General features: G+C 58.6%; 1 protein-coding gene across 2 annotated transcripts; it reads left to right on the top strand.

The window, feature by feature from the left end:
- The first annotated feature begins 1,374 nt into the window (after positions 1–1,374).
- Positions 1,375–13,782, top strand: VBP1 (VHL binding protein 1). 2 transcript variants are annotated; one of them, XM_078879915.1, is made up of 6 exons: positions 1,375–1,493; positions 2,927–3,054; positions 4,421–4,487; positions 5,265–5,363; positions 9,174–9,312; positions 13,242–13,782. In XM_078879915.1, the coding sequence occupies exons 1-6, from the start codon at positions 1,443–1,445 to the stop codon at positions 13,316–13,318; spliced, it is 561 nt and encodes a 186-aa protein (XP_078736041.1). In that variant the 5' UTR covers positions 1,375–1,442; the 3' UTR covers positions 13,319–13,782. The 2 variants fall into 2 exon arrangements, with proteins under 2 accessions (XP_078736041.1, XP_078736042.1); XM_078879916.1 differs by lacking the exons at positions 9,174–9,312; positions 13,242–13,782 and adding an exon at positions 7,845–8,017.
- Positions 13,783–16,299: the final 2,517 nt, after the last annotated feature.

Below are 16,299 nucleotides of genomic sequence, written 5' to 3'. Positions count from 1 at the left end.
CACTCAGACCCAGGGCTTGAACCCAGGCTATTTCAGCTGCGCTGGCTAAATCTCTCGAACCGCGACCAGATGATTTGCGCTGAGAATGTGGGCACGTGGCCCCAGGAGCAACCGAACGCGATGGCACTTGACCCTCGGAGCGAGGGATTTGGTGGCTGTAAACACACAACGCACACAACGACAGCGCGCACGAGACGAACCTTGCAAGTGGAATGTACAAAGTTTAAAACGCGTGGAACACGGAAATAAATAAAAGCCAAACTTGAAGACCGCAGAAGCTGCAATGAATGAGTGAGTTGGTAAGTGGGTGATTAAGTTGGTGAGTGGGTGATTGTGGGTGGGTGAGTTGGTGGGTGAGTGAGTGATTAAGTTGGTGGGTGAGTTGGTGAGTGGGTGATTAAGTGAGTGAGTGAGTTGGTGAGTTGGTGGGTGATTAAGTGAGTGAGTTGGTGAGTGGGTGATTAAGTTGGTGAGTGGGTGATTGTGGGTGGGTGAGTTGGTGAGTGGGTGAGTTGGTGGGTGAGTTGGTGAGTGGGTGGGTGAGTTCGTGAATTAGTGAGTGGGTGAGTTGGTGAGTGAGTTGGTGAGTGGGTTATCATTGGGCTACTGGTATAAATGTGCACATGATAAGCCACGCTGTTTCGCCGCTATAATTTGTGATAGCCAGGGTAGTTTTCTGAAAAAGAACAATAACGACATTGTTTGATAAGAGGTTTTTCCCCAATAAAACACCTTTTTTTACAAGGAATCATGTTACTGCATTGACCGCAATGCTTGTGGCCAGAATACAACCCATGAAAACACATTGTCAACATGTTGTTTGTTCAACTAACGTGGGAAAGGAGAAGGATTTACGATACAAATGCAGGATGTCAATGGATTGCTGAGGCCTTCATCCAGAAGCGAATCGATCAAGCCCGCCGCTGACATGACGTCATCGACCAACGCGGTCGGAGACGTCACGGGGGGGGCGGGGGGACCTGAGTGACGTCATCACCGCGGCCATTGGTGGCCGCGAGTGACGTCACGAGGGGGGGCGGGGGGAACCGAGTGACGTCATCACCCGCGGCCGTTGGTGGCCGTGAGTGACGTCACGAGGGGGCGGGGGGAACCGAGTGACGACATCATCCGCGGCCGTTGGTGGCCGTGAGTGACGTCACGAGGGGGGTCACGAGGGGGCGGGGGGATCCGAGTGACGTCATCACCCGCGGCCGTTGGTGGCCGTGAGTGACGTCACGAGGGGGGTCACGAGGGGGCGGGGGGATCCGAGTGACGTCATCACCCGCGGCCGTTGGTGGCCGTGAGTGACGTCACGAGGTGGGGTCACGAGGGGGGTCACGAGGGGGCGGGGGGATCCGAGTGACGTCATCGCCCGCGGCTGTTGGTGGCCGCGCGTGACGTCACGAGAGGGGGGTGTCACGTGGGCGCGGCTCTTTTGCAAGATGGCGTCCGAAACGAAGTCACATCTCGGAATCCCGGCGGCCGTGTTCATGGTCAGAGTGGCACACAAAGACAAAGATCCCCCCCCCCTCGTGTAGCCTTCACACGCTGTAGGGGCAAGTGCGGGGGTGGGTGGCCAGCACCACGCCCGACCGCCTTTGTCTCCCCAGTGCTAGCGATGTTTTACACACCGCGCAAGGGATCCATTTGAGGCTGAGTCGACCTAGGGGAGGCCCAGGGACCGGTGCAGATAGTCGTCACTGGTGGTGGTGGTGGCCGTGAGCGGGAATCGGACTCGGGTGGCCGGGTTCATAGCGCAGCGCGCTAACCACTGCACCACCACTCCCCACACACACAGTCACACACACACAGACACACACACTAACACAGTCACACACAGACGCACAGTCACACACAGACGCACAGTCACACACAGACGCACAGTCACACTAAGACACACAGACTCACACACACTAACACAACCACACACAGTCACACACACTAACACAGACTCACACAGTTACACACTCACACCCTAACACATTCACAGACACACACAGTCACACAGACTCACTAAGACTCACAGACACTAAGACTCACAGACACGCACACTAACAGACTCACACACTAACACAGTTACACACTCACAGACAGACACAGTCACACAGACTCACTAAGACTCACACACAGACTCATATATACAGAGACTCACCGAAAGACTCACACTCAGAGAGACTCATAGAGAGAGAGTCATACAGAGAGAGACTCACATACAGAGACTCACAGAGACTCGCACACAAACTCGGACTCGCTAACCCTGAGACTACTGTTGCTGCTGGTGCTGCTGCTGTTTCTTCTGCTACTGCTGCTGCTGTTGCTGCTGTTGTTGCCGCTGTTACTGCTACTGCTGTTGCTGCTACTACTGTTGCTACTGCTGCTGCTGTTGGTGCTGCTGCTACTGCTGGTGCTCCTGCTACTGCTGCTGTTGGTGCTGTTACTGCTCTTGCTGCTGTTGCTGCTGTTGCTGCTACTCCTGTCGCTGCTGCTGCTGCTGCTGGTGCTGCTACTGCTGTTGCTGCTACTACTGTTGCTACTGCTGCTGTTGCTGCTGTTGTTGCTGCTGTTGCTGCTGTTGCCGCTGTTACTGCTACTGCTGTTACTGCTACTGCTGTTGCTGCTGCTACTGTTGGTGCTGTTGTTGCTGGTGCTGCTGCTGTTGCTACTGCTACTGCTGCTGCTACTGTTGCTGCTGCTGCTGCTGCTGCTGCTGCTGCTACTGCTGTTGCTGCTGCTACTGCTGTTGTTACTACTGCCGCTGTTGCTATTACTGCTGCTACTGCTGTTACTGCTGTTGCTGCTACTGCTGGTGCTGCTACTGCTGCTGTTGTTACTACTGCCGCTGTTGCTATTACTGCTGCTACTGCTGTTACTGCTGTTGCTGCTACTGCTGGTGCTGCTGCTGTTGGTGCTGCTGGTGCTTGCGCAGGAGGACGTGGACGCGTACATGAAGAGCAAGGGCAGCGCGGAGACGACGGAGTCGGTTCTCAAGCACCTGGACGAGCAGCACCAGAAGTACAAATACCTCGAGATGAACCTGCTGCAGAAGAAGCTGCGGTGAGCGCAGACGGAGAGGGCGGCGGGCACAGACATCAACACCAACACCACCACCAACACCAACGTCACCAACAACCACCAACACCACCACCATCACCACCAACACCAACGTCACCAACACCGCCGCCAACACCACCAACACTACCAACGCCACCGCCAACACCACCAACGCCACCGCCAACACCACCAACGCCACCGCCAACACCACCAACACCACCGCCAACACCACCAACACCACCGCCAACACCACCACCGCTGTCATCACCACCGCCAACGCCACCACCAACACCACCACCACCGGTGCCACTGCCATCACCGTCACTGTCATCACGACGACCACTGCCGCCACCACGTGCATCACTCTACTAAGCGCGTGCGTGCCGTCTTATTTCGTGCGTGCTGTCTCGCGTGGGCTGTCTGTGTGTGTCTGTGTGTGTGTCTGAGTGAGTCTTTGTGTTACTGTGTGTCTGTGCATGTCTGTGTGTGTCTGTGTGTATTTGTGTGTGTGTCTGAGTGAGTCTTTGTGTGTCTGTGTGTCTGTGCATGCCTGTGTGTGTCTGTGTGTGTCTGTGTGTGTTTGTGTGTGTGTCTGAGTGAGTCTTTGTGTGTCTGTGTGTCTGTGTGTGTCTGTGTGTGTCTGTGTGTGTCTGTGTGCACGTGTGTCTGTGTGTGTCCGCACCTGTGTGTGTCTTTGTGTGTGTCTGTCTGTGTGTGTCTTTGTGTGTGTGTGTCTGTGTGTGTCTGTGTGTGTGTGTCTGTGTGCACGCGTGTCTGTGTCTGTGTGTGTCTGTCTCTGTGTGTCTGTGTGTGTCCCTCTGTGTGTATGTCTGTCTGTGCATGCCTGTGTGTGTCTGTCTGTTCATGCCTGTGTGTGTCTGTGTGCACGTGTGTCTGTGTGTGTCTGTGTGCACGTGTGTGTGTCTGTGTGTGTCTGCACCTGTGTGTGTCTGTGTGTGTCCCTCTGTATGTGTGTCTATCTGTGCATGCCTGTGTGTGTCTGTCTGTGCATGCCTGTGTGTGTCTGTGTGCACGCGTGTCTGTGTGTGTCTGTGTGCACGCCTGTCTGTGTGTGTCTGTGTGCACGCGTGTCTGTGTGTGTCTGCACCTGTGTGTGTCTGTGTGTGTCCCTCTGTGTGTATGTCTGTCTGTGCATGCCTGTGTGTGTCTGTCTGTTCATGCCTGTGTGTGTCTGTGTGCACGCGTGTCTGTGTGTGTCTGTGTGCACGTGTGTGTGTGTATGCGTGTGTTCGCACCTGTGTGTGTCTTTGTGTGTGTCTGTCTGTCTGTGTCTTTGTGTGTGTGTGTCTGTGTGATTCTGTGTGATGCTGTGTGTGTGTGTGTCTGTGTCCATGCGCTTGCGTTCCAGGTTAAAGAACCAGGTGCCCGACATCAAGCAGTCTCTGGACATCATCCGGCACATGCAGAAGAAGAAGGTGAGGAGTTGGTGGGCGTGACGGAGTGGAGCGCCATCGGGAGGCAGGGAGGGAGGGAGGGGAGAGAGAGAGGGAGGGAGGGAGAGAGGGAGGAGAGGGAGAGAGGGAGGGAGGGAAGGAGGGGGGGAGGGAGGGAGGGAGGGGGGGAGGGAGGGAGGGAGAGAGGCAGGGAGAGAGGCAGGGAGGGAGGGGAGGAGAGGGAGGCAGGGAGGGAGGGGAGGAGAGGGAGGCAGGGGAGAGAGGCAGAGAGAGAGGCAGGGAGGGAGGCACGGAGGGAGGGAGGAGAGGGAGGGGAGGGAGGGAGGAGAGGGAGGGGAGGGAAGGGAGGGAGGGAGGAGGGGAGGGGAGGGAGGAGGGGAGGGAGGGAGGGGAGATGGCGCAAACAAGCAGCAGCGGCAGGGGGGGGTGGCACCACCCACCACCACATGGGTTGAATGGGGGGGGGGGGGGGTCTCCCCCCACCCACCCACTGTAGGTGAGTGGGAGGAGACTGTGGGTGAGTGGGAGGAGCCTGTGTGTGTGGGAGGAGACTGTGGGTGAGTGGGAGGAGACTGTGGGTGAGTGGGAGGAGCCTGTGTGTGTGGGAGGAGCCTGTGGGTGTGTGGGAGGAGCCTGTGGGTGAGTGGGAGGAGTCTGTGTGTGAGCGGGAGGAGCCTGTGTGTGAGTGGGAGGAGCCTGTGTGTGAGTGGGAGGAGCCTGTGGGTGAGTGGGAGGAGCCTGTGGGTGAGTGGGAGGAGCCTGTGTGTGTGGGTGCTGAGTCTTGTGCCCTGCGTCCAGGACTCCACAGAACCGCTGGAGACCCACTTCCTGCTGCTGGACAACCTGTACGCACGCGCCACCATCGCCCCCACCGACCGTGTGTGCCTGTGGCTCGGGGTGAGTCTACACGTCGGGGTCCGTGCGCTGTTAGTGGCGAGTAGCAGGGCCTACGAAGGCCGCCACCACCGTCGCCACCACCACCATCGCCACCATCGCCGCCACCACCACCATCGCCGCCACCACCACCATCGCCACCACCGTCGCCACCATCGCCACCATCGCCACCACCACCACCGCCACCATCGCCACCATCGCCACCATCGCCGCCGCCACCACCACCATCGCCACCATCGCCGCCACCACCACCATCGCCACCATCGCCGCCACCACCACCATCGCCACCACCGTCGCCACCATCGCCACCATCGCCACCACCACCACCGCCACCATCGCCACCATCGCCACCATCGCCACCACCACCATCGCCACCATCGCCACCATCGTCACCATCGCCACCACCACCATCGCCACCATCGCCACCATCGTCACCATCGCCACCACCACCGTCACCACCATCGCCACCATCGCCACCACCACCGTCGCCACCATCGCCACCACCACCATCGCCACCATCGCCACCATCGTCACCATCGCCACCACCACCACCGTCGCCACCACCACCATCGCCACCATCGCCACCATCGCCACCATCGCCACCACCACCATCGCCACCATCGCCACCACCACCACCGTCGCCACCACCACCATCGCCACCATCGCCGCCACCACCACCGTCGCCACCATCGTCACCATCGCCACCACCACCATCGCCACCATCGCCACCATCGTCATCATCGCCACCACCACCGTCACCACCATCGCCACCATCGCCACCACCACCATCGCCACCGTCGCCACCATCGCCACCACCACCATCGCCACCATCGCCACCATCGTCACCATCGCCACCATCGCCACCGTCGCCACCACCACCATCGCCACCATCGCCACCATCGCCACCAATCGCCACCATCGCCACCACCACCATCGCCACCATCGCCACCATCGCCACCATCGCCACCACCACCATCGCCACCGTCGCCACCACCACCATCGCCACCATCGCCACCATCGCCACCATCGCCACCACCACCATCGCCACCATCGCCACCACCACCACCGTCGCCACCACCACCATCGCCACCATCGCCGCCACCACCACCACCGTCGCCACCATCGCCACCATCGCCACCATCGCCACCATCGCCACCATCGCCACCTCCACTATCATCACCGCCAGCGTCGAAGACAAAGATCCCCCGCGTAGCCTGAACGGACCGTTGGGGCAAGTGCTGTTAGCGAGCAGCACCTATGAAGGCCGGCACCCACTTAATCACCCACTCACCAACTCACCAACTCACTCACCAACTCACCCACCCACTCACCAACTCACTCACCCACTCACCAACTCACCCAGCCACTCACCAACTTACTCACCAACTCACCCACCAACTCACTCACCCACTTAATCACCCACTCACCAACTCACTCACCAACTCACCCACTCACCAACTCACCCACCCACTCACCAACTCACTCACCAACTCACCCACCAACTCACTCACCCACTTAATCACCCACTCACCAACTCACTCACTCAGCCACCAACTCACCCACCCACTTAATCACCAACTCACCCACCAACTCACCCACTCACCAACTCACTCACTCACCAACTCACCCACTCACCAACTCACCCACTCACTCACTCAGCCACCAACTCACCCACCCACTTAATCACCAACTCACCCACCAACTCACCCACTCACCAACTCACTCACTCACCAACTCACCCACTCACCAACTCACCCACCAACTCACTCACCAACTCACCCACCAACTCACTCACCCACTTAATCACCAACTCACCCACCAACTCACCCACTCACCAACTCACCAACTCACCCACTCACCAACTCACCCACCCACTCACCAACTCACTCACCAACTCACCCACCAACTCACTCACCCACTTAATCACCCACTCACCAACTCACCCACCAACTCACCCACCAACTCACTCACCCACTTAATCACCCACTCACCAACTCACCCACTCACTCACTCAGCCACCAACTCACCCACCCACTTAATCACCAACTCACCCACCAACTCACCAACTCACCCACCAACTCACTCACCCACTTAATCACCCACTCACCAACTCACCCACCAACTCACCCACCAACTCACTCACCCACTTAATCACCCACTCACCAACTCACCCACTCACTCACTCAGCCACCAACTCACCCACCCACTTAATCACCAACTCACCCACCAACTCACCAACTCACCCACCAACTCACTCACTCAATAACTCACCCACTCACCAACTCACCCACCCACTCACCAACTCACTCACCAACGTGGTGTGTGTGCGTGTGCGCCAGGCGAACTTGGTGTGTGTGTGTGCGCGTCAGGCTAACGTGATGTGTGTGTGTGTGTCAGGCGAACGTGATGTGTGTGTGCGTGCGTGTGTGTGATGTGTGTGTGTGTGCGTGCGTCAGGCTAACTTGGTGTGTGCGTGTACGTCAGGCGAACGTGATGCTGGAGTACGAGGTGAGTGAGGCTAACGTGGTGTGTGTGTGTGCGTGTGTGCGTGTGTGTGTGTGTGATGTGTGTGCGTGTGCGTCAGGCGAACGTGATGCTGGAGTACGAGGTGAGTGAGGCTAACGTGGTGTGTGTGTGTGTCAGGCTAACTCGGTGTGTGTGTTTGTGCGTGTGTGCGTGCGTGTGATGCGTGTGTGTGCGTCAGGCGAACGTGATGCTGGAGTACGAGGTGAGTGAGGCTAACGTGGTGTGTGTGTGCGCGTGATGCGTGTGTGTGTGTGTGCGTGCGTGTGTGCGTGTGTGTGTGCGTCAGGCGAACGTGATGCTGGAGTACGAGGTGAGTGAGGCTAACGTGGTGTGTGTGTGTGCGCGTGTGTGTGTGTCAGGCTAACTCGGTGTGTGTGTTTGTGCGTGTGTGTGTGCATGCGTGTGATGCGTGTGTGTGCGTCAGGCGAACGTGATGCTGGAGTACAAGGTGAGTGAGGCTAACGTGGTGTGTGTGTGTGCGCGTGTGTGTGTGTCAGGCTAACTCGGTGTGTGTGTTTGTGCGTGTGCGTGCGTGCGTGTGATGCGTGTGTGTGCGTCAGGCGAACGTGATGCTGGAGTACGAGGTGAGTGAGGCTAACGTGGTGCGTGTGTGTGCGTGTGTGTGTCAGGCTAACTCGGTGTGTGTGTTTGTGTGTGTGCGTGCGTGTGATGCGTGTGTGTGCGTCAGGCGAACGTGATGCTGGAGTACGAGGTGAGTGAGGCTAACGTGGTGTGTGTGTGTGTGTGCGCGTGATGCGTGTGTGTGTGTGCGTGTGTGTGCGTGTGTGTGTGCGTCAGGCGAACGTGATGCTGGAGTACGAGGTGAGTGAGGCTAACGTGGTGTGTGTGTGTGCGCGTGTGTGTGTGTCAGGCTAACTCGGTGTGTGTGTTTGTGCGTGTGCGTGCGTGCGTGTGATGCGTGTGTGTGCGTCAGGCGAACGTGATGCTGGAGTACGAGGTGAGTGAGGCTAACGTGGTGCGTGTGTGTGCGTGTGTGTGTCAGGCTAACTCGGTGTGTGTGTTTGTGTGTGTGCGTGCGTGTGATGCGTGTGTGTGCGTCAGGCGAACGTGATGCTGGAGTACGAGGTGAGTGAGGCTAACGTGGTGTGTGTGTGTGTGTGCGCGTGATGCGTGTGTGTGTGTGCGTGTGTGTGCGTGTGTGTGTGCGTCAGGCGAACGTGATGCTGGAGTACGAGGTGAGTGAGGCTAACGTGGTGTGTGTGTGTGCGTGTGTGTGTGTGTCAGGCTAACTCGGTGTGCGTGTGTGCGTGTGTGTGTGTGCGTCAGGCGAACGTGATGCTGGAGTACGAGGTGAGTGAGGCTCGCTCGCTGCTCGAGCGTAATCTGGACACGGCGACGCGCAACATGGAGCAGCTGGGCACCGACCTGGATTTCTTGCGGGACCAGTTCACCACCACAGAAGTCAGTATCCTTCCGCCGAGGAGACGGGAGAGTCGCCAGCCGGCGCGCGTGAGCGGGAGTGGAGCGGTTAGCGCGTTGCACTACTTTTGTTTTGTTACCACTGAGCTACCATGGAGCTGGACGTCACAAATGATGGCTCGGCGACGTAGCGATCATCACCCACTCACTCACCCACCCACCCACTCACTCACCCACACAATCACCTACTACTCACTCACTCACCCACCCACACAATCACTCACCCACTCACCCACTCACCCACCCACTCACCCACCCACCCACTCACCCACTCACCCACCCACCCACTCACTCACCCACTCACCCACCCACCCACTCACTCACCCTCTCACTCACCCACCCACCCACTCACTCACCTACTACTCACTCACTCACCCACCCACCCACTCACTCACCCACACAATCACCTACTACTCACTCACCCACCCACCCACTCACTCACCCTCTCACTCACCTACTACTCACTCACTCACCCACCTACTACTCACTCACTCACCCACCTACTACTCACTCACTCACCCACCCACCCACTCACTCACCCTCTCACTCACCTACTACTCACTCACTCACCCACCTACTACTCACTCACTCACCCACCTACTACTCACTCACTCACCCACCTACTACTCACTCACTCACCCACCTACTACTCACTCACCTACTACTCACTCACTCACCCACCTACTACTCACTCACTCACCCACACAATCACCCACTCACCCACCCACCCACTCACCTACACAATCACCTACTACTCACCCACTCACCCACCTACTACTCACTCACCCACACAATCACCCACTCATCCACCCACTCACCCACACAATCACCTACTACTCACCCACCTACTACTCACTCACCTACTACTCACTCACCTACTACTCACACACTCACACACTCACTCACCCACCCACCCACTCACTCACCCTCTCACTCACCTACTACTCACTCACACAATCACCTACTACTCACCCACTCACCCACCTACTACTCACTCACCTACTACTCACTCACTCACTCACCTACTACTCACTCACCTACTACTCACACACTCACCCACCCACACACTCACCCACAAACTCACTCACCCTCTCACTCACCTACTACTCACTCACTCACCCACCTACTACTCACTCACCCACACAATCACCCACTCACCCACCCACCCACTCACCCACACAATCACCTACTACTCACCCACTCACCCACCTACTACTCACTCACCTACTACTCACTCACCTACTACTCACACACTCACACACTCACTCACCCACACACTCACCCACACACTCACCCTCTCACTCACCCTCTCACTCACCCTCTCACTCACCCTCTCACTCACCCACCCACTCACCCAATCACCTATTACTCACCCACTCACCCACCTACTACTCACCCACCTACTACTCACCCACTCACCCACACAATCACCTACTACTCACCCACACACCCACTGCCCCACCTACTACTCACCCACTCACCCACACAATCACCCACTCACCCACCCACTCACCCACACAATCACCTACTACTCACCCACACAATCACCTACTACTCACCCACTCACCCACACACTCACCCACCTACTACTCACTCACCCACCTACAACTCACTCACCCACTACTCACCCACTCACCCACACACTCACCCACACACTCACCCACCTACTACTCACTCACCCACTACTCACCCACTCACCCACACACTCACCCACTCACCCACCTACTACTCACCCACTCACCTACTACTCACCCACTCACCCACACACTCACCCACTCACCCACACACTCACCCACTCACCTACTACTCACCCACACAATCACCTACTACTCACCCACCTACTACTCACCCACCCACTCACCCACCCACACAATCACCTACTACTCACCCACACAATCACCTACTACTCACTCACCTACTACTCACCCACCTACTACTCACCCACACAATCACCCACTCACCCACTCACCCACACAATCACATATTACTCACCCACCTACTACTCACTCACCTACTACTCACCCACTCACTCACACACTCACCCACTCACCCACACAATCACCTACTACTCACCCACACAATCACCTACCACTCACCCACCTACTACTCACTCACCTACTACTCACCCACTCACTCACACACTCACCCACTCACCCACACAATCACATATTACTCACCCACCTACTACTCACTCACCCACTCACCCACACAATCACCTACTACTCACCCACTCACCCACCTACTACTCACCCACTCACCCACTCACTCACTCACCCACACAATCACCTACTACTCACCCACTCACCCACCTACTACTCACCCACTCACCCACTCACTCACTCACCCACACAATCACCTACTACTCACCCACCCACTCACCTACTACTCACTCACTCATCCACTCACCCACACAATCACCTACTACTCACTCACTCACCTACTACTCACCCTCTCACTCACCCATCGACCCATTCATCTACTTACCCACCTACTCATTGATTTGCACACTTACCGACTCACTCATCCACTCACCCACTCACACACCTACTAATCGATCCACCCACTCACCCACCCACTCATCCACCCGCCTCTAACCCTCTAGCCCCGCCTCCAGCCCCGCCTCTAATCCCTCTAGCCCCGCCTCTAAACCTCTAGCCCCGCCTCTAAACCTCTAGCCCCGCCTCTAAACCCTCTAGTCCCGCCTCTAAACCCTCTAGCCCCGCCTCTAGCCCCGCCTCTAAACCCTCTAGCCCCGCCTCTAAACCCTCTAGCCCCGCCTCTAAACCCTCTCGACCCGCCTCTAGCCCCGCCTCTAAACCCTCTAGCCCCGCCTCTAGCCCCCCCCCCCTCCGTCTCTCACCCTCTAGCCCCGCCTCTAAACCCTCTAGCCCCGCCTCTAGCCCCGCCTCTAAACCCTCTAGCCCCGCCTCTAGCCCCCCCCCCCCCTCCGTCTCTCACCCTCTAGCCCCGCCTCTAAACCCTCTAGACCCGCCTCTAATCCTCTAGCCCCGTCTCTCACCCTCTAGCCCTGCCTGTAAACCCTCTAGCTCCGCCTCTAAACCCTCTAGCCCCGTCTCTCACCCTCTAGCCCCGCCTCTAAACCCTCTAGCCCCGCCTCTAGCCCCGCCTCTAAACCCTCTAGCCCCGCCTCTAGCCCCCCCCCTCCGTCTCTCACCCTCTAGCCCCGCCTCTAAACCCTCTAGACCCGCCTCTAATCCTCTAGCCCCGTCTCTCACCCTCTAGCCCCGCCTCTAAACCCTCTAGCCCCGCCTCTAGCCCCCCCCCTCCGTCTCTCACCCTCTAGCCCCGCCTCTAAACCCTCTAGACCCGCCTCTAATCCTCTAGCCCCGTCTCTCACCCTCTAGCCCTGCCTGTAAACCCTCTAGCTCCACCTCTAAACCCGCCTCTAAACCCTCTAGCCCCGCCTCTAAACCCTTTAGCTCCGCCTCTAACCCTCTAGCCCCGCCTCTAAACCCTCTAGCCCCGCCTCTAACCCTCTAGCCCCGCCTCTAAACCTCTAACCCCGCCTCTAAACCCTCTAGTCCCGCCTCTAATCCCTCTAGCCCCGCCTCTAACCCTCTAGCCCCGCCTCTAAACCCTCTAGTCCCGCCTCTAAACCCTCTAGCCCCGCCTCTAGCCCCGCCTCTAAACCCTCTAGCCCCGCCTCTAAACCCTCTAACCCCGCCTCTAAATCCTCTAGCCCCGCCTCTAAACCCTCTAGCCCCGCCTCTAGCCCCGCCTCTAAACCCTCTAGCCCCGCCTCTAAACCCTCTAGCCCCGACTCTAGCCCCGCCTCTAATCCCTCTAGCCCCGCCTCTAAACCCTCTAGCCCCGCCTCCAGCCCAACCTTACGCTGGATGCTCCCCCCCCTCCCCCCGACGTCGTGGTTCTTCCTGAGCGGGGTCGACGCGGCAGACATGGCGCGTGTCTACAACTGGGACGTGAAGCGGAGGCAGGCGGAGAGCAAGCAGGGCGGAGGCACCGTCGCCTAGACAATACCACCGTCGCCTAGACAACGCCACCGCCTAGACAACGTCACCACCAAGACAACGCCACTGTCGCCTAGACAACGCCACCGTCGCCTAGACAACGCCACCGCCTAGACAACGTCACCACCAAGACAACGCCACTGTCGCCTAGACAACGCCACCGTCGCCTAGACAACGCCACCGCCTAGACAACGTCACCACCAAGACAACGCCACTGTCGCCTAGACAACGCCACCGTCGCCTAGACAACGCCACCGCCTAGACAACGTCACCACCAAGACAACGCCACTGTCGCCTAGACAACGCCACCGTCGCCTAGACAACACCACCGCCTAGACAACGTCACCACCAAGACAACGCCACTGTCGCCTAGACAACGCCACCGTCGCCTAGACAACGCCCCCGTCGCCTAGACAACGCCACCGTCGCCTAGACAACGCCCCCGTCGCCTAGACAACGCCACCGCCTAGACAACGTCACCACCTAGACAACGCCACCGTCGCCTAGACAACGCCACCGTCGCCTAGACAACGCCACCGTCGCCTAGACAACGCCACCGTCGCCTAGACAACGCTACCGCCTAGACAACGCCACTGTCGCCTAGACAAAGCCACCGCCTAGACAACGCCACCGTCGCCTAGACAACGCCACCGCCTAGACAACGCCACCGTCGCCTAGACAACGCCACCGTCGCCTAGACAACGCCACCGTCGCCTAGACAACGCCACCGTCGCCTAGACAACGCCACCGTCGCCTAGACAACGCCACCGTCGCCTAGACAACGCCACCGTCGCCTAGACAACGCTACCGCCTAGACAACGCCACCGTCGCCTAGACAACGTCACCACCTAGACAACGCCACCGTCGCCTAGACAACGCCACCGTCGCCTAGACAACGCCACCGTCGCCTAGACAACGCCACCGTCGCCTAGACAACGCCACCGTCGCCTAGACAACGCTACCGCCTAGACAACGCCACCGTCGCCTAGACAAAGCCACCGCCTAGACAACGCCACCGTCGCCTAGACAACGCCATCGCCTAGACAACACTACCACCTAGACAACGCCATCACCTAGACAACGCCACCGTCGCCTAGACAACGCCACCGTCGCCTAGACAACGCCATCACCTAGACAACGCCCCCCGTCGCCTAAAGAACGCCCCCGTCGCCTAGACAACGCCACCGCCTAGACAACGCCACCGTCTAGACAACGCCACCGCCTAGACAACGCCATCACCTAGACATCACCTAGACAACGCCCCCGTCGCCTAGACAACGACCCCCCCCCCCCCGCCTAGACAACGACCCCCCCCACCACCCACGGGAGGATGGCAGCCGTGTGTCCGGGTCTGCTTCCTCCAGCGCTTTAAATTATGACGACTTGTTCTCCTGCCGCCACAAGGCAGGGCTCGGCCTGCGTCAGCGTCACCGCCACCGCCACCGGTCACGCGGCCCGCGTGGTCAGGGTGTGGCCACCGTGGTCAGGGTGTGGCCCGCGTGGTCAGGGTGTGGCCACCGTGGTCAGGGTGTGGCCCACGTGGCTTGCCTCTCCACGTGGTCTTGCCGCTCACCCCCCCCCCCTTACCCCCCCCTCTTGCCCCCCCTCCCCTTCTCGCCCCCTCTCAACCCTCCCACTCCCTGTCTCAACATCCCCCTCTTGCCCCCCCCTTACCCCCCCTTACCCCCTTCCCGCTCACCCCCCCTCACGCCCCCCCCTCACGCCCCCCACCTCACGCCCCCCCCCTCATGCCCGCCACCCCCCTTATGCTCGCCCCCCCCCCCCTCTCGCCCCCCCTCTCGCCCCTCCTCTCGCCCCTCCTCTCACCCCCCCTTTCACGCGCAGCACTCCCCCTTATTTCACTGGCACGGTTGTGCCGTGCTGGTTGTGCCGTGACGGTTGTGGCCGTGATTGTTGTGCCCGGTCTGCTCGTCACATGTGGGGCAGGCCGGCGCCGGAGCGAGAACAATAAAGTTGAGTTTGGCCGCTCGAAGCGTCTCCGTGTGTTGTCGCCCCTGCTGCCCCTGCTGCTACTATTGCTGCTACTGCTGCCCCTGCTACTACTACTACTGCTGCTGCTGCTACTACTACTGCTGCTACTATTGCTGCTACTGCTGCCCCTGCTACTACTACTGCTACTACTACTGCTGCTGCTACTACTACTGCTGCTGCTACTGCTGCTACTACTACTGCTGCTACTGCTGCTACTACTGCTGCTGCTGCTACTACTACTGCTGCTGCTGCTGCTACTGCTGCTACTACTGCTGCTGCTACTGCTGCTACTACTACTACTGCTGCTACTACTGCTGCTGCTACTACTGCTGCTGCTACTGCTGCTACTACTACTACTGCTGCTACTACTGCTGCTACTGCTGCTGCTACTACTGCTACTGCTGCTACTACTGCTACTACTGCTGCTGCTGCTGCTACTGCTGCTGCTACTGCTGCTGCTGCTACTACTACTGCGACTACTACTGCTACTACTGCTGTGTTTGTGTCCAGAGTAGCACCCCTGCTGCTACTGCTACTACTGCTGCTACTACTGCTACTACTGCTGCTGCGTTTGTGTCCAGAGTAGCGCCTCTGCCTGTGACGCGCCTCTCAGACTATTCGGGGCCCCGGGTTCTCGGCCACGGCTCGGCTCGGGCTCGGGGCTGCGCTGACCGTGGCTCAGGCGAGCCAGAGCCGCCGGGAGCGACGGCTCTGGCTCGGGGCTGCCTTATTTTTATTATTTTATTATTTCCATTCTACGTGACTTTACCGAAAGAACCAAGAAGTTGTATTTTAGAACTTGTATCTTGGAATTTTTGCCTCGCTTCAATAGGCAACGCAACTCATCGGCGGGGAATAGAGCGGGCGGCTGAACAGAAGCTCCGCCGACAATTGGCCACGAGCGAGCGATGGCGATATTGGACCTCCGGCTCGGTAGAGCTGCTTTCATTTGTGACGGGGAGTTCGCTTGTGACAAGCGAAGAGCTCCACTG

Source organism: Lampetra fluviatilis, chromosome 55 (genome assembly GCF_964198595.1).
Source record: "Lampetra fluviatilis chromosome 55, kcLamFluv1.1, whole genome shotgun sequence".
NCBI classification, from domain to species: domain Eukaryota; kingdom Metazoa; phylum Chordata; class Hyperoartia; order Petromyzontiformes; family Petromyzontidae; genus Lampetra; species Lampetra fluviatilis.
The sequence above is the reverse complement of the archived record's forward strand: the minus strand, read 5'-3'. Positions and strand labels throughout refer to the sequence as shown.